General features: G+C 37.1%; 1 protein-coding gene across 10 annotated transcripts in view; it reads right to left on the bottom strand.

Annotated features, from left to right (window-relative positions):
- VPS13B (vacuolar protein sorting 13 homolog B) overlaps positions 1–19,897 on the bottom strand; it is a 791,444-nt gene that overhangs the window by 61,028 nt on the left and 710,519 nt on the right. For all 10 annotated transcript variants that reach the window (XM_060116054.1, XM_060116052.1, XM_060116058.1 and 7 more), the window contains one exon: positions 2,184–2,339. In XM_060116054.1, coding sequence (XP_059972037.1) covers positions 2,184–2,339 — 156 coding nt within the window. The remainder of the gene's footprint in view (positions 1–2,183; positions 2,340–19,897) is intronic.

Raw genomic sequence — 19,897 nt, 5'->3', positions numbered from 1 at the left:
ACCAAGGACATTCCTTGAAAAGATTTCTCCACGGAATGACCCTGCCTTTCCACTGACTGTTAAATGTTCTAGCAACCACATGCCAAAGACTTGAATGAATTGGGAAACTTCAGACCAGAGCTATGGTGGTCAAAGCACCTGAGAACTTGTTAGAAATACAAATTATCATGCTATACCCAAGACCTGTTGAATCTGGAACTCTGGGGGTGGGACTCAGCAATCTGTGTTTTAAGAAGTCCTCCAGGGGATTCTGATATATATTCAAGTTTGAAAACCACTAGCCTAGAGGGAAAGACACTAAGGGGAAATATTCTACCTCCTCTCATGTTTTTGGAGGGCTGTAACATAGAGGAGAGGTAACAAGTTGTGTGCTTTTTGCATATGCCTCACAAGTTCTGAGGAATGGTAAAAACTGGCTGAATGGTGACAGATTTGGGCTCAAAATTAGGAAAGGATTTCATTAATAGCTGGAAGTAACCAACAATGGGAAGGGCTGATGTGTGAGAGAATGAGACTCTCATCGTTTGGAGTATTCAAACAGATGCTGTATGACGTTTTCTCAGGCATGCTGGTGAATGGGAAGGTAGACAAGGCATTCTTGTGAGACCATGAGTGACAGAATCAGAAAACCAGTGTGTATTGGGCAGATATTTGTTGAGAGCATATCCATGTAAGAGAGCTCTAAGGGCAGATAGGACAGACACTTCTTGTTCTTATGACTTTCCAGCTCAAAGCCCACACTAGCCACACCGGTTCCCTCATAAGTCCTTGGGTAAGACACATTTGTCCTATATTTGTATCTTTATTTATCCTATACTGCTGACTTGGAATGCCCTCTCTTAATCTAAATTCGACATGTTTTGTAAAGCCCAGCTCAAGTCAAATCTTCTTAGTAAAACCTCTAAATTCCTTTCACACTTACTGTCAGTCGTACACATTGTTGGGTTTATGTAAATTTACATTTTAAGAGCAAAGATTGTGTTACATACTTAGTGTCTTTCATTTTTCTCTGTTCTACAGGAGGCAATCAACAAATACTTGGAGGAATGGTCAGTTGACTGGGAAGACTCTTCCATGCTTCTTGTCTGAGACTCCTCTGCTATAGGTTTCTTTTCACTTCTGTTGCCCACAATAATGAGAACATGAAGTCCAGCTCCCTGATTAGGTGCAGGCCAAGAATGTATATGGTACAGATCCTACTGTTCACCTCACCAGTTGCTTCCTGCCTGTCCCTGGCATACAGCAATGGAGTAGCCCCAGGTGCTCAATATGGAAAGCTCTCTTTTTCCTTTTCTAGGGACTGAGTGCTGTCTCTATCACGTCCTCAGTTCACATAAGCTCTGGATAGACTGTTACAATCCAGATGCAGATGTATATGTTAAAACTCTTATGACAAATCCAGTTATTATGTGTGCAGTGAAGCCAGTTTTCAGATTTTAATACTTCCTTTTTTTCTTTCTACTCTTGTCATATGCTCCATGTTTGAAAAACATCTTTTAAAAACCACATTTTCACATCTTAAGAACACAAAAAAGTGTCAGATACTTTCTCTTCCCCTTTGCAGTCTTAGAACTTCAAAAACAGCCAAAAGGAAGTTTTATAAAATATATAAAAATATGTGCTGAGAGCTGAAGTTTTATATGCCAAGAGTTAGACTGCAGTGAATTTTTACTGCAGTTAATATTAACTCCTAGGAAAAGAAAGCTTGCTGGAGACCCAGGCCCACTCTGTCATGGGAGAGAATCACAAGACTTTCGCGCAGGTTATTCTTACATGTATGAGAGTCAACTCCTGGTTGTCCACTGTTGGATTATCCAGAGTCCCCACCATCCTTGACTTCTTTTCCTTCTCAGTAAAGACACTTTGGCCATTTCACAGCTCATTAGCACCTCCACCAGAAGGTAGGTGGTGACAGGGAGAAGAGGTGACATGAAAATCAGTAAAGTTTACTGCTTGTTAGCAGCTCTTGTAAAAGACGTGGGACAAGGGGTATGAAGCCATCATCATCATCAGGAACATCAGCAAGCACTTATTAAGTGCTCGTGTGCATGGTAGGAGTAGGCATAGCTGGGCATGGCAGTGTGATTTTTTTTTATTGATATTTTCATTTCTTTAAGTTTCCCTTCCATTAATTACATCAAATGATTAACAGTTGTCTGGGCCATGAACACAAAGAAACTTACCTGTTTTTGTACTCCACCGAGTTGCTGAACCTTGATGATCAGTGAAGCAGTTCGACCCTTGTACTGAATAGTTCTAATAAAAGTCCCAGCATGGTCCACACTGAAGGGCTCTGACCAACGCCAATTGCCCCAGCCTTCAATACAGATGTGTAACAGCTGGAGAGAAAAACAACACTCGTCAGAATGCCAAAAGTGCCAACAAAAACTAGTCCTAAAATGAAAGTCTCATTGCTGGAAAACCTTCCTATCTGTAATATTTAGCATCTGTTTTCTTTCTAACCTGCATTATTCATCCGCTTCCAGCTTATTCAACCAGGCTAAGAATAGCAAATATGCCACATAGAGTCAATGTGGTTTTCCAGATCACATTTTAAACCTTCTTAAAAATAACTGTCCTATCAAATGGTAAAAGGCCTGTTGAACATTTGAGGAAAGACCATTTCATTCATCTGGAGGACCAGAAGGCTGAAATGTGAGATCAAAGAATCGTGGTCTTGGCTGATGGTTTATTCTTTCTTCTGGCTAGACAGTAATTAAAGCTAAATTTGGTTTGTAGCATTATTTTTGACCCTAAATTGCCATTCCTTATTTTTTCTTTTGATTAAGAACAAAACAGCAATTTGAAGATGCAGTTCATTTAATACAGTCTACTTATGAGATCACATATATCAAATTAGAAATACCTTTAACATTTTGAATGTGTGAGAAAATGTCTCTGTTCTACTTTTTTCTAGCATGTAGTTATTGTTAACTTTTACCAGTTGAGTCTCCTGATCCACATTCATATTTATTCATGCAGCATTGCCACTTTTGGTAATATTTAGATTTCTTTCATGGTCATCAAATATTTTCTATTTCTACTCCTACCCACTAACTGCAATTAAGTATTCCAAACTTAATTCCACTAACCGAACAAGTATTCTAAAACAACAATAATGACTGCTCCTTTAGGATACATATTTAAATGAAAACCAACAATGTTCTATATGATTACTAAGTATAAGGAAATAAAACCGACATTTTAGGAAAAAGATTTAGATACACAAACTTAATATTTTCCTTCATATAGTATATAATTTTTTAAAAGAGCTAACCAAAGACTAATCACATGAAACATTTTCCAAGTTAACAGAAGGAATAAAACTTTGAAAATATTATGTAAGAGCTATAATAATAGGCTCTTAAAATAAATACATTAAGGACTTACATCAGAATTGCCATAACAATAGAAGTTTTTTGATGGAAACATTATTTTTTAGTTTTAGCTTTGGGAGGAACCCTTATAAAGTACTTTAATTTGAAAATTTCCCAGGGTCACTGGTCATCACAATGTGATTTTTTGGGTGGAAAACTGAGAGGGTTTTTTTGTTTTTAAATATCTTAAAATATTTTTAAAAACTCTCCTATCTCATCTCCCTGCTTTTAATATGGCCTCACTCCAGTTCGTCCTCCATACCATCGCCAGTGATCTTGTGAAATCAAAAGGCTACCACTCAGATGACTTCTAAAAAAGAAGTCTAACAGCTAAATAAATAAATAAATAAATAAATTCCTGGACAGCAAATAAAATACCTTTAGGGAAAATGTGATTTTATATACATTCTTCAACATAAAAGTACCAGAGTATCTTTGATGTTTAAATATTAGTTACAGAAAAAAAAAAAAAAGAAAAACAATAGTGGTGTTTGGAACCATTTCAGTTTTTTGTAGCAGCAACTGGGAATAAAGCTCAGGGTCCACACAAAACTAAAAGAAACAAAGAAAGTTGTTTTCTTTGGAGAGACTAGTAGCTGGAAACGACAAAAAAATAATGAGGTAAGGTACTTAAGGTCAAGCTCAGCTGTATTTTTCTTGAAAATTCCACAGCCTCTAAAGAAAGTTTTAATGTACACAATGTAATTTTAATTGAGGAGTGTTCACATTTGCATCTGAGCTCAGTTTTAGGTAGCTCACTCTGTGTACACAGCTTTTAATGACTGAATGTCACCAGGGAGTATGCTGGCAGGTTTCGCTTGGCAGCTATTTGTTCTCAAAATGTTGGCACATATATTTTCTTTGAATTATGAAAATTCAGATACATTTGGAATTAGTTCACACAGAAAAGTTAAGTGGGAGAAAAACATGACGTTTCTCCCCACACGCATGACCAACAGAATATTTGTAATGTTTGGCTTACAGTTAAAAATCATCTAAATATCATTGGCAATTATATATATATAATTTAATAGGAAAGGAATGACATTCCTTGGAGAGAAAATCTACAAAAAGGAATTCAGGAGGCCTAGTGGTACTTTAGTCCTCCTTCCCATGGTGTAAGTGATTTGGGCACTAGACAGGGGTGCTCAGATACGCCTGGACATCAAGTGAGGGTGGGAAGTTCTGTTCCTATTGGACCAACTTGCTCAATTTCACTGCTATGGGTACTGAAAAGTCTCCATTTAATAACAAATACTCATATACCTGTTTTTATTTCTATACCAAAGAAACTATAAAATCAGGCATAAAAAAGTGAAATTTGTGTTAGACTGCCTAATCCTAATGAGACTTCTTTCTATTATTCATCCAATACAGTTTTATTATTCAGATACTATAAGGAAGGCAATATGCTAAGAACTATAGAGGAAATAAAGACAAGAGCTTTGGTCTTTGTCCCACAAGGAGCTTAAGATTTTACAGGGAAAATAAGGCATGCATAACTAACCAAGAAGAGGCATTATGAGAGAAGTCTAGAGAAGAGAGGGCTTGTTTAGGCTGCTGTGACTGGGAGACCTTCCTGAAGCATTTGGGTCTCAGAGTTTGGGTAGGATTTCAACTAGTAAGGATGACAGTCATTTCTGGGCCAAGGGGACAATCTGAGAGGTGAAGCCAGAAGGTTTGCTTGGGGCAAAGTTAATAGTCTCAACTGGTTGGAGAAAAGGGAACATGTAAAGAAGAGTTAGGGATAAGGTGAGAGAAGTAGATCTAGACTGTGGCCAACACGGATGATTTACTAAGCTAAGGAATTTGTGCTTTATTCAGGAATTAGCCTTCTGTATAGATGAGCAATGTGTTGAAAGGATGGTGAGAGCAGAGTGTGAAGGTCAGGACAACTGCAACAGAATGAGAAACAGGAGAAAGGAAGCAATGGGCTTAGCAAAATATTACTATCCATTCTGCCTGGAGTTCAAGATATCTTTAATGTTCTCTTATCAATTTGGAAATTTTCTTTCCCCTTTTTTCTATTAAGTTTCCCTTACAGACTCACTTCCTTCACCACCTCTTCCATTCAGGCTTTTCACTCTCTGTGTCCTACTTAGCTAGTGTCTAATATTTTCCATTGTGGGGGAAAAACAAAGTCAAATGCGAACCACTCTTGTTTGAACTTTTCAATGGGAACTGAAACTAAGTATAAGGCAGGTTGTACAGTAGCCACACTCAATGGAAGGTCTCAAGGGGCTACATTTATTTTTTTCTAGCAGACCCTCCCACTCCAGAGCTGCACTGGCAGCAAGATTAAATTCCACTGAAGACCTCAAATGGGAGCATAGAACTTTCCATTCATTTTTTTGAATAAAAAATAAAACTTAAACTGAATTACTGATCAGGGGCTTGGGGATCAGCTCTCAGGACCACCCACAGGTACATCCAAGGGAGGATTCCTGAATCGACAGATTACAGAGGAAAGAAAAACAAGATGAAATCTAGGATAATAGGGTACACCAAGGAAGAGAAACAGAGAGGGGATGGTTAAGAAAAATTTTTAAATTGTATCTTAAATATAAATGAAGGTACCAGATACTTTTCTGTGAACTTTACTTCACTAGTCATTTAAAAATTGTTATCAAGATGATTTCTACTTAATCAGAAATTGAAAGTTTGTCTTCAGAGTCACTTGTATATTTTTTGCATTTTACAGTAACTTACTGTACAGTAATACGTAATGTTCTATAAAGAAACTGAAAATTACATAACTTCAAAATATTTCTCCAGGGACTTCCCTGGTGGTGCAGTGGTTAAGACTCCACGTTCCCAAGGCAGGGAACCTGGGTTCAATCCCTGGTCAGGGAGGTAGATCCCACGTGCATGCCACAACTAAGAGTTCACATGCCACAACTAAGGAGCCCACATGTCACACTAAGGAGCCGGCGAGCCACAACTAAGGAGCCCGCCTGCCGCAACTAAGGAGTCAGTGAGCATCAACTAAGAAGCCCACCTGCTGCAACTAAGACCCGGTGCAACCAAATAAATAAATAAATATTAAAAAAAAAAATTTCCCAATCCATTGTATTCTCTGTGGAAATTTTAGGAGTTCTAAAAAATTAATGTGAAATGCAAATAAAATAAGCTACTGAATATATATATATATATATATATATAATAAACATATAGCATATAATGTATATTTATATATATATTAAAGCTTAAGCATCATATTTGTTTTTTAAACTTCTAAACTTATATCTATATCCCAAGAGCTTAGTGCATTGTAGGCATTCAATAAAATATTTGTTGAATAAATGAATCAGGATTATTGAAAATAACCCAAAGTAGATATTCAAAACTTTTAGTGGCAATATTTGTGCATAAAATAATATCATAAAATTAGAATCAAATCAAAATATTCAGAAACAGTTCCTATTTTGAATGACCTTTCAATATGGGAGATTTGCTTTATGTGGATAACAATAGTAGATTAAACTATAAATTAATGCAATCCCTCAGATCTATAACTCAGACATTGCAATATTGATATTAAAGCATAAAATAGAGCCCAAACGATATACTAGATGAGCATCACGAGGGAAAATTAAGTTAAAATATTAAAACATTCTTGTCTATCTAAAATAATATCTGAAAAGCTACAGATCAAATTAAACAGATCAGTGTTAAACTGCTTGTTTGGAATGCAGAGGTCGAACTGATAGTACATTTCACACCAATAAACTAACATGAAAACAAAATAAAATATATTGCTCATTATTCCTTTTTTTAAGGCAGTTGAATTTCAGGATGTTCAGAGTATCTGAAATAATGCTGAAAACCAGGTAGAAAAATGTCTAGATAATTGCTAATGCTTGGTGTCACTCTGATTCAATATTGGAACTCTCAGGACCCTATATATCCTTTTACTTTTATAGAGCACAACCTAAAAGAATGATAAAGTAGAAATAAGTCAAATTGAATTATTTTCTAGTGGACAGCTTGGACTCTTTGATGCAGTGTAGTTTGGAGGAAATAGGAGAAAGAAAAAGAAAGCTTTCCAAATCAACCTTTCAGGAGGTGATATAAGTCACTGTTATCCCACAAGTATCATGACACAAAATATGAGGGCTTGTAGGTTTTCTCTCAAGATTGTTTGAATTAAATGAAGGCTACAGATCAGTATAAAACAATCTCTTACAAAAGAAGGGAAACCTGGCACACTCACAAAATGTTAGAATAAAAATTGTCGCTGGAGGGTAATCCTTGTGTCAAAAAATCTAAGTTTCAGATACTCACTGGGCTCATCAATTCTAAACAGGAATTTATCCTGATATAATAATTATACATATGTGCAAAGATTTACCTAGATGTAGGTTTATTCCAGAATTGTTTTAATAATGAAAATTTGGCATTACTAGGAAATTAGTCAAATGAAATATAGTAAAAACAATAATAGCTATCAGTTGTTAGACACATACTATGTGTCAAGCAGTGGGCTGCTTTTTATATTTTTTTTTATTAATTCCTTAAAACAATCTTATGTGGCAGTTGATTTTGTTTTATTTTATGGATGAAAAAGCAAGCTGAGTTACAGAGAGGCTGTGTGACCTCCCCAGGGCCACACTGCTGAAGAGGGCCAGGTATAAGATTTGAACTGAGGTGTGCTTACTCAGAGCCTCTCTTATACTCAGGATCCTCTCAAGCCATTGAGAAAAACTCACAGAATGAAAAAACGTGAACAATATTACTTAGCCAAGGATTAACCAGAAAAGGAGCATATTACAAAAAGATATGTGCAGTATACATCCCATTTTTGTAAAATAAACAAAAAGTATATATTCTTATTCCTAAGGGAGAGAATGGCTAGAAATATACCAGAATGCTAATTGTGGTTATCTGGGGGTTGTGGGGTTATGGGTTTTAAGTTTCCTTTTTGTGTGTGTTTTTGTGTGCTTTTACGTAATTTCCAAATTTCATACTATAAATATGTATTACTTTGCAATCAGATAAAAATTAATGTTATTAAAATGAAAAAAAAAAGTCTAATAGAAAGCATACAGAGCCTGCATTTCAAGTAAAAAGAAATTAGACATCTTTATTTTAAAAACTCAAATTCAGCTTCCTGCATGAAGTTTCCCCATTTGTCCTAGTCAGCTTTGCCATTTGCTCTGTCACCAAAGGGTGACATGGGCCTCAGTTTATCTCTGAGGCCTCCACCACTGGCTCCTCACACAGGGTCTGGCTGTTGTATACTTACTCACTTGATTCTTGGAGCAGTTTAATGTAATAATTTGAGGGTTTTTTCCCCTAGGGCAATGTTTTTTTTTTTTCTTTCCAATTTAGCAAATATTCTTAGTATCTACATCTATTAAATGTTCACCATAAGCCAACTAACTGTACTATACATGGTGGAGATAAAGACAAATGAGACACACACACCGAAAATTCTCACAATATAGTGGGAGAGATATTTCACCAGAAAAAGTATAGCGCAAAAATTCATGAGAGGAAGGAAAAAATTGTTGTAGGACTCCAGAGGTATTATGCTTGGGGAATTTAAAAGATTGACCAGAGATTGATATATTTTACTTACCCAAAGGAATAACATGAAAAAAAGACATATTGAAATAGAATAAAAGATATACAGGACTGTTACTTCTGATAAACGAAAGCAGGTGACAACCTAACTTGGAGTGGTTCTTTCTGTACAAAATTGATGTCTAAAAACCACACTGATTGCATTACAACCAAGACAGTCATAAAAGTAGCAAACTATGGCTTCAAACCTTTGTGCAAACAACTTGTCAATGTAATTTGGAAAATTAACTTTATGTTATGAACTCATCAGCGTACATTCCTCTAACAGCTTTGACCATAACCCAAATGGAACCATTGAATTTTGACCCTGGAAAAGAAAGAGGCATGCTCGAACAAAAAACCATTGTTTCAGGAGGTCAGATCTTGCTCTCAGGCAACCAAGAGGCATGCGGGCAGATTCCTGGGGATGGAGGAGAGTTGAGAGTTAGGGAGAAGACCTGCCTGAGAGAGAGTGGTACAGAAAGGGAGGATGAAGAGGCAGTGAACTCTTAGGTCAGGAACTGCCACTTACCCTCAGAGCATCCGTCATCAATAAACACCAGGGATTAAAGCATTAAAGGCACTGAAACACAGTAACTGATAATTGTTGGGCTGTTAGAAATAATGTTATTAACTATCTCCCTGGTCTTTCTATATCTAGTCTTAAATAGTAAATTATTTATTTATTTATTTATTTTACCACTGTATTTTACGAATGGTCATCACAAGACAAACACAGATGAAGAAAGAGTCAGGAAAAAAATAAACAAAAAAACAGTAGTTGTGAATGAGGGAAACTGTAGCTTTTTATGCCTTTTGACAATTCAGGATAACAGAGAAGCATGGGAGGATGTAGAAGCTTTCACCTCTGTATAGTTGAGAATATTAGGAAATGCCAGCTGGAAAATGGGAAGTGGAATAGGAACTGACTTTATTATCTGGCCCTGTAGCTGGAGATACAAGAATAAAAATCCACCATTCCTCAAATGATAATATAGTATAACCAAGGGCAATTCATATGATACAACCATTAATAAATAGCAAAAGTGACATGAACATAAGCCATGAGACCTATGAAAAGATACTGCAAAGCAAAGGAAAAAGCATATCATCTTAGAAAATAAGGGGAAGAGACTAGTTAATATAAATACCCCGTTGCAGAATTCAGGGGAGAGAAATCAGGAAAGGTTTTGGTTTTCTCTAAAGTATGCAAAAATACATGATTTCTATAGAAAAATTTCTCTGTAGAAAAATACTGAGAGGAAAGAAGAGTCTAGTATAAATAGAAAACAGCCTGAAGTTAAAAAAACTAGATGATATGAAAAGGAAATTACATAAGAAATAAATGCAAGGAAACAAAGAATGCATTTGCAGAATAACAATCTACACTGATGCAAGTAGAGCAAGTATGAATAATTACTATGGAAGGAAAACTTGAAAATCTTTATAATTGTGCAGAGCAAAAAGACAAATAGATGAAGAAATATGAGAGAAAATGTCATAGGTATGAAAGAAAAATGACGTATATAATTATTATAAAGAAAGAAAGAATGCTATTCATATAGCTATTAATCTTCATGTTTTTAAAACAGTATGTGTTACTTCATCATACAGTTTATGATAAATCATTTGAATTTCCATGAGTAAATAGGATGTCAAATGGCCCACATCTAGCAAACATTAAGGCTTAATCAATGTTTCAGTGTATCTATAATCAAGTCATAGAAACTTTTTAAAAATTAAAAAAGATTTCTCATAAATAACTACAATCTGTATTCCAGAATTTATTTATGGTCTTTCATTGTTCAGACATTAGTCTCTGTTCAGTCTATTATGGACATTTACATACTTAAGAGAAAAATAAGTTAAAAAAAAGAAGAAAAAGTAGGGTGAAGAGTAGTGGCACTTTTAATTTATACATTATCTACAAGACAGTAGGATGCTTAATGGATATTCTCTGCTAAAAAGTTACCTAAATTGAAATTACCTAAATTAGGGAAAAATAATTTACCACACAACCTCACAATTTTTTTTTTTGCAAAAAGATTTAATAAGCAAATTCTCTCATATGTTAAAATATTTCATGCATAACTTTTTGGGAACATATTAATCATGAAATCAGATATAAATGCACACAGTAAAAGAAAAAAAGGTCATTTCAGCATTACACATATCTATTGTTTTCATGTTTCTAAAGGGTATGGGCTTCCCTATATTTAAATGATATATGACTGATAAAACATGAGCTGTGACACTAATAGCTGCCTTAAGTCCAAAACTGTGTGATAATCTTTGAGGCTGTTCATCCTTAATGCTACTATAAGGGGTTGAAAAGTAAAAATTCAGAGAAATTTGATATGTATGCTTATGAGTGTGTACAGAAGAGGATAGTCTGTCTATAAAATATGAAATAATTCACATTTTCTTTTTAAATAATTAGATAAAATAAATATAAACATTAACTGCTTAATTGAGTGACACTAACAGCCAGGAGATTTGGGTGCTGTGTAGACACTCTCTCTTGACAGAATGATAGTCATGCTCTTGGTTAAACCCAACTCTTCAGTGGAAGAGATAAGGGTATGTTGGATGGAAATAATAAAGGATACTGTAGGTAAGCTGAGAAATGGAAGCCAATAAGATAAGAAACTGGAGATACTGTTTGATAGTCATTCAGACCTGGATAAATGTTCTGAGTTTGTGAGCCAAACTGTCAGCTTTTGTTTGTTTGAAAATCAATTTTGACTAAATACAAATATAAACCATAGAGAAACCTAACCAAAGTCTGAATAAAAATTTTCTTTTAAATTGTTCTTTTAAAATGTTCATTCATCATTTAGCAAAATTTAGTTTAATGTAAAATAGAAGACATTGCCAACATGTGTCCTAAGAGAAGATCAAGTAGTTCTATGCAATCTGTAATTTATTTTTAGTCATCATGGCCATTTAGATAATTATAATTGTTATCCCTAATTTTTAATTAGAAAAAAAGTCAACAGACGGATATAAAAGAAATCCAAAAATTTTACAGTTATTTATTTTCATTTAACTAAACTGCCTTGCCATACTAAGAAAACATTTTCATAAAGGTTAAATAAAGTATTTCATGGCAACTGCTGCTTCTTAGTGCCTGTATAACAAGAAACATGAGCCAGCCAAAGTTGTGCAAGTTGGTTTTCTTTCCCAGTAAGGGAATGTGGTATCTAAGACCTTGTCCTAACTCATTTTATCCCCAAGTGTAAGTCAAGCAAGTCAAATATGAACTAATGCCTGAAGGGAAGTCCCTGACTCCAAAAGTATGGATTATTTCACATTTATCTTAAAATCTGCTCTCAGAGTTCTTAAAATTCACTAACTTGGCAAGTCAGGAATTATCATGAGAAATGAAATAATTTCATAACTATGAAGTCATCCAACATTCCATGCATCTGACACTCATTGGGCTTGGCCATGTCTTGGGCATTATTCTGACCTTTAGATAATAAGCTCTTCAATATCCTGTTCAGCATGGAAAGAATTAAAAAGTGCCACAGTATAATAAGTATGCCATTGTCTTTAATAGAGTTAATGCTTTTGTTACACAGACTTGTGGTAACAGGTTATGATTAAACACAATCACATTCTGTACGCTGAAATCTTTATAACATTCTTAATCAGTATTTCCCATTACTTAAAAATGGCAAAATACCATGCTTTAATGGCCCAGCTGCACTCCCTTTCTCCAAGCACTCTGTATTAAAATTCACATTTAAAATTAGTTCAGTCAAGGACCTTTATGTTTAGACATCAAGAATTCACATTTGCAGAGCAGTAGCTTGTGAAAAGCCTTTGAGTGTCTTGTAAAAAGCTTAAGGAATCCTCAGTTACATTTTTCTCCAAAGCTGTATTTCAGTATCTAAAATGTATTGCCAGAGGAGGGACAGAGAGACCATTAGCAGCCCCAGCAGCCATTCCTCCGGGTGCTTCACAGTTGAAAGAATCCCCAGTTGTGCCCTTTCATGCAGGCTTGTAGAAAACTCCAGAAATAAGCCCTGGGACTGGATAAAGTGCCCTATCACAATCCTATCTTTGCCATTTCTTTACGACTTTAAAAGTCTTAACTAGGTCATACTGCAAACCATTTTTACAAAGAAACTTTGAAACATACAGGAAAAGGAAAACTCAACCCCAAACTTCTGCCTCTCATTTAAAGGGATTAAGTGTATTTCCCAACAGTAAATGAAGACATTCCAAATATCTCTATCCACTAGATACTTAATGACCAAAACTGTTAGGGCCCCATTTACTGGTGACTTCAACAAGGCACAATAACCGTCCTCACAGAATGTAAGTGTCCTGGAATCTCTCAGGAAACTGAAAATATTTTAAGAGAGAAAGGTGAAGAGACCGAGTCTACAGTCTACTATTTTGCTGTTTCAATGACTGCTTAGAACTAAAATAAAAATGTAGTTTATGGTGACTGGATAGTAGGCCTCGGGTACTCAAATGGAGTCAGTGTTTACAGAATATTTTGGATTAAAATCCTTGCCAGATGGTCCCAAGAACTGTTTACCTCACTGTTGATTTTAGCTATCTTAATGTCAGCAACGATAAAAAGAAGCTTGTTACTGCCACTGGGGAGCAAAGGCATATAATCCTTCCTCCCTAAATGGAATTGCTAGTTGTGGACAGCTGTGCCCTACACAACAGCAAGGGTGTTACTGTAGTTTCTGGGAGTCTATTTCCATGATTAGAGAAAGAGACAATATAAGGCAAATTTAACTTGAAATAATGTGTACTTTAAATCAATAATATTTGGTAATTATACAAGGTACTTTTAGTTTATGATAAACAATAAAACTTCTTCAGAGTTAAACACAAGCAGGAAGAGCTGGACATGCATGTGGACCTCAAATTTGGTCTCCTTTGAAGTACACTGCTAGTCCCCTCCTGTAGCATTTTCCTATTTTATAATAGTTTTCATCAGAGGCCACTGGGAGGCCAAAGGGGTAGAGGTGGGGGAGACCAGGAGCTACTCCTAATTACAAGTCCAACTGCATTGACAGCATACAAAAGCATACATTTTGAGATCAGAGGATCTCTTTTTGTGTGTCTATATAATACACATAAAAGCATCCAATATGATGCAAAGAATGCTGTTTACAATGTTCATATTGTGAAAATAAGCTTTTAAATCTATGTTCTTGAGAAATGTCAGATGTTATGAGAAATCTCAACATTTATTTATTCAGTGAACACTTATCAAATGCCAGTTATGAGCAAGATACAGGATTAGATACTGTGGAAAATCACTTTTTTATTTTTGTATTTTTTTAACATCTTTATTGGAGTATAACTGCTTTACAATGGTGTGTTAGTTGTTGCTGTATAACAAAGTGAATCAGCTATATGTATACATATATCCCCATATCCCCTCGCTCTTGCATCTCCCTCCTACCCTCCCTATCCCACCCCTCTAGGTGGTCACAAAGCACTGAGCTGATCTCCCTGTGCTATGCGGCTGCCGGGTTTTCAAGTCCATTCTCTACGTCTGTGTCTTCATTCCTGTCCTTCCCCTAGGTTCTTCAGAACCTTTTTTTTTTTTTTTTTTAGATTCCATATATATGTGTTAGCATACGGTATTTGTTTTTCTCTTTCTGACTTATTTCACTCTGTATGACAGACTCTAGGTCCATCCACCTCACTACAAGTAACTCAATTTTGTTTCTTTTTATGGCTAAGTAATATTCCATTGTATATATGTGCCACAGCTCTATCCATTCATCTGTCAATGGACACTTAGGTTGCTTCCATGTCCTGGCTATTGTAAATAGAGCTGCAGTGAACATTGTGGTACATGACTCTTTTTGAATTATGATTTTCTCAGGGTATATGCCCAGTAGTGGGGTTGCTGGGTCATATGGTAGTTCTATTTTCAGTTTTTTATGGACCCTCCATACTGTTCTCCATAGTGGTTGTATCAATTTACATTCCCACCAACAGTGCAAGAGGGTTCCCTTTTCTCCATACCCTCTCCAGCATTTATTGTTTGTAGATTTTTTTTTTTTTTTGGTACGCGGACCTTTCACTGCTGTGGCCTCCCCCCCCGCGGGGCACAGGCTCCGGACGTGCAGGCCCAGCAGCCACAGCTCACGGGTCCAGCCGCTCTGTGGCACGTGGGATCCTCCCTGACCGGGGCACGAACCCGCATCCCCCGCATCGGCAGGCGGACTCCCAACCACTGCACCACCAGGGAAGCCCCTGTTTGTAGATTTTTTGATGATGGCCATTCTGACCAGTGTGAGGTGATACCTCATTGTAGTTTTGATTTGCGTTTCTCTAATGGAAAATCACTTTTTTAAAAGCCTTTTTTTTTTTTTACACTGTTGGTTAGCAGAAAATTTTATTTTATTTTACAAAACTAGCATAATCCTGAGACAAAATAAGGAACAAAAGATCCCTCAAACAGGCCAACGAACAAACAAACAAAAAAAACTATAGACTAATGAATGAACACAAATGCAAAAATATTAAGTGGAATACTTCTCAATAAAATCTAGGAGTATGTTTAAAGAATAAATGCTGTGTTCTGGTATTTATTTCAGGAATGCTGATACAGTTCAATATAAAGGGGTCTGTTAGTATATATTGCTCATTTCAACACACCTACAGGTCAAAGGCAGCAAAAGTGATCATTTCATAGTTCAAATATAATCAAGTTTTGCTCATGTTGAAAACACAGCCATAGCCTCCTAACACATTTAATGTGGAGACAGAAACTCCTCAGTACACAAGGTCAAGGTCCTCTCCTCTCTCTACAGGCTCATCCTGCCCCGACCCCGCCCCTCCCTGGAGTGAAAAGCCTCCTACTTCTTTTCCCTCTTTTTACTTTCAGCAAATACCCACTACAACCACATCTACATTCACACTCATCCTCACTCTCTGGTCTCAAAGCAGGAGGAGGCTTTTGTGGTAAGTTAAAAATGGCCACAAATTCTCTTAGCAACTCGCATCAAGAGGTTAAAATCTTGTTCCTTATCCTTCGGATCTGGCCTCACCTTGTGACGTGCTCCGCCTAGTAGAATGTGGCAGCAGATACTGTGAGAGTTCTGAGCTTAGGCTCAACAGGCTTTGCAGTCTTTTCTCTCATTCTCCCAACTAGGCTAGCCTGCTGGAAGGATCACATGGAAGAGAACCCTAGCCAGTGGTCTGCCAAGTATCAAGTATGTCGGTGGGGCAGTCTTGGACCACCCAGCCCCAGCTGGCCTACCATGTGAGTGCAGCCTCATGAGTGAGCCCAGCTGAGATCAGCAGGAGAGCCTCTTAACTAAGTGCACCTAGATTTCTGACCAACACACTCATGAGCTAATAAATTTTTTAAGGTCACTAAAGTTTTATGGTGGTTTGTTAAGCAGCAATAGATATTTGGTATAAACCTCGTTCCATCCAGGGTCAATTCTTCTACTTGTGGTCTGGATGCCTTCTTCTTCTCCCCTTCTGGGACCTGATGCTGTTAATCATTCTTCCTCTCTTCTGCATCACCAACCTATCTGCTATTTACTTCTGCTCATATATGAACATGCCTAAGGTACTTTAATTTAAAATCCTTGCTTGACCCTGCAGCTTTCTCTAGCTAACACCCAATCAAGATTAAAAAAAAAAATTCATGCTCATTCTCCCTATTTCCTCACCTCCCATCCATTTTTCAACCCACTCAATCTGATTTCTATCCCTATCTTGCCACTGAAAATGCTTTCCTTGAGCTATCAGTGACCTCCCAATTGCCCAATACAATGGTCTCCCCAGTTCTTGCTTCACTCAATCTCCTTATGGCATATGACACTGATAATTCTATCCTTCTAGATAGTCTCCTTGGCTCTTAGAACACGATTATGTCCCAGTTTTCCTGCCATGTCTTGGTTTTCTATCTTCCTCTTCAATGGATCCCATTCCTCAGCCTAACCCCTAAATTCTATGGGGTTTAAATCCTTATGGCAGCTCAGCCCCAAGACAGCCCCAATGATCCATGTCTCCTTTTATTTGTGCCTTTGTGTAGTCCCCTCCCACAATGAATAGGGCTGATCTGGACAACCACTAGGATATTACAGAAATGATAATTAATGACTTCTGAGCCTAGGTCATAAAAGACACCGTGGCTTTTGTCTTGTTCTATCTTGGATAACTTGATCTGGGGGAAGCCAGCTGCTATGTCTTGAGAGTACTCAAGCAACTCTTTGGAGAGATCCTTGTAGCAAGGAGCTGAGGACTCCTGCCAAGAGCCATATGAGGGAGCCATTTTGGAAATGGATCCTCCAGCCCAGTCAAGCCTTTAGATGACTGCAGTTCTAGCTAATGTCTTGACTACAGCCTTATCAGATACTCTGAGCTAGAACCACCCAGGTAAACCACTCCCAAAGTTCTTGGCTAATGAAACCGAGATAATAAATGTTTGTTGTTTTATTTACTGAAGTTGTGGGGTAATTTGTTAAACAGCAATATGTAACTAATACAGAGTGTGGTACCGCAAATGGGGTACTACTGTAACAAAAGCCTAAAATGGGGTGGGGTGGGGCACTGGAGCAGGCCTGTGCACAAAAACCAGAAAGACTTGAGAGTATTGGTGAATATCTAAGGTGCTTCAAAGATACTATTAATTGAAACTTGATGGCTTAGAGGAGGTTGCCAGTGAGGAAGTGAGGAAAATGTTACTGGAAACTGGAGGAAAGGGGTTTCTTGTTATGCAGTGGCAGAGAGTTCAGCAACACCATAACCTGCAGTAACATGGAAAGCAGAAAATGTGCCTAATAAACCATGTGATCTAGCTAAGGAGATTTCCAGGCAGTGTTGAAGTGCCTCCTGGCTTTTATCTGATGCTTATATTAAAGTCCAAGAGGAGCGATGCACGCATGAGGAAGAACTGTTAGATAAACAGGAGCCAGGACTTGCTAGTTTTGAAAATTTCTAGCCTTCCAGATGGAAATGATGTTAAAAATCAAGAAAGAGCTTCCAGGCAAAGATCAAATCCAGGACACAGCCAGGAAAGCTGGGTCTAGGGAATGAAGCTAAGGATGTGGTTGTAAAATTCTCTGTTAAGATCTCAGAAAGATCTAAATTGGTGTCTCAATGAACTATTCAAACAATAGGGCTTCTGAAACACTTAAGGGTGATGTCCCCCAGCAGTGTGGGCAGAATCCCAAAGCAGAGAAGGAACTGTCTTTAAGAGATGTGGGTGTGATTTTGTCCACAGTGCTGAACCACAGTAAGATTAACAAGAGACCTACAGTGTTCTTTAAAGAATTATACTGGCAGAAACACTGCCAACTTAGACTGAAAGAGACAAAGACAGTACAAAATGTAAAGGGGCCTTTAAACTTTCATAATTCAACTGGTAGAAAGCAGGCTGAGAAAACTATGAGGAGCAAACAAAGGATACTTTTCTCATGGAAAAGGATGGATGACATAGAGGCTTGAGCCAAAAGTCCAAAGCCAGGAGCCATGGAAAATTATTCCCAAGCAGCAGTATGAATGATTACTGATTAAGAAAATTCCAACATTACTTGTTTGGATTTCAGAATTTCTATGGATCAGTAACTCCCATCTGTCTCCCATTTTCTCCTCCTATGAATGGGAGTATCTATAATAGTTATCCCACGCCTGTACCACCACTGTACAGTTTTCTACAGCAAGAGCTAACTAATAACATCCTCTGATGTTAGCACTCTTTTCTTGGGCATTCATGTCTATTCCCACTGCTACCTAGGCATTGATGAGAGGCCAAATCTTTACCTCTAGCCCAGACTATTACATTCAATTTGCCTATTCAACATGGCCACTTGGAGGTCTGGTTAGAAAAGAGAAAGGAAAGGAAAGGCACCTTTGGATACACAGAGTTGAGTTCTTTAGTAGGCACCTTATAAATGTAATTTCATGGCATATTCACAATAACTTCTTAATTTTGCAGAAGAGGAAGCTGAAGCTCCAAGGAATTATGACACCGTCCAATTTTACACAGCTAAAAAACCTTAGGAGTGAAATCCAAGTATTTACAGCTTCAAATCTGTGTTGTTTCTAATATATCGTTCTTCCTGCCTCCAAAGTAACCTAAAACACAAATGTGTCCAAAATGGACTTTAGGGACACTGTGCTGTGCTCTCACATCTGCCCCATTCTCTGTATGGAAAACATTGTCCTCCTACTCATTTCCCTGTTGTGGCCAAGTACAACACCACCAACCTGTCCCCTAAGTCTGAAACCTTGGAGTCGATCCAGGCCCTTCTCTTCCATGGTCAATTACCAAATCCTGGTGATTATAACCTCCAAAATATCTTCCAAATGGATCTCTCCCTAAGAAACCTTCTCTTAGCACGTTAAAGATTTTGTTCCACTGTCTATTAGCCTCCACTATATATAAAGAAAAGTCAGTAGTTATTTGAATTGTTGTTTCCCCTATAGTTTAACTCTGGCTGCTTCAAGGTTTCTCTTTATCTTTGGTTTTTAGTAGTTTCATTATGATGTACCTGGGTGTGAATTTCTTTGAAACATCTGTTTGGAGTTTTTCCTGAGCTTCTTGGGTCTGTAAATTTCAGTCTTTCACAAAGTTTGGGAAGTTTTCTGAGATCATTTCTTTAATTTTGGGAGCCCCATTCTCTCTCCTCTCAGTCTCTTATTACAATTACTCATATATTAGATCTTTTGAAATTGTCCCACAGGTCCCTGCTGTTCTATTCATTTTATTTGAATCTTTTTTTTCCTCTCTTCTTCAGATTTGATGATTTCTAGTGATGCATCTTCAAGTTTACTGACTTTTTTCTTGTGTCATGTTGTATTTTTATTGCTGAGTAAAAAATTACCACAAATTTGGCAGCTTAAAACAACTCACATTTATTATCTCACAGTGTCTGTGGGTCAGGAGTCCAAGCAGAGCTTAGCTGGGTTATCTGCTTATGGTCTCACAAGATTGCAACTGAGGTGTCAGC

The sequence above is a fragment of the Mesoplodon densirostris genome, chromosome 13 (genome assembly GCF_025265405.1).
Source record: "Mesoplodon densirostris isolate mMesDen1 chromosome 13, mMesDen1 primary haplotype, whole genome shotgun sequence".
In the NCBI taxonomy this organism is placed as follows: domain Eukaryota; kingdom Metazoa; phylum Chordata; class Mammalia; order Artiodactyla; family Ziphiidae; genus Mesoplodon; species Mesoplodon densirostris.
This window is presented reverse-complemented; position numbering and strand designations above follow the sequence as displayed.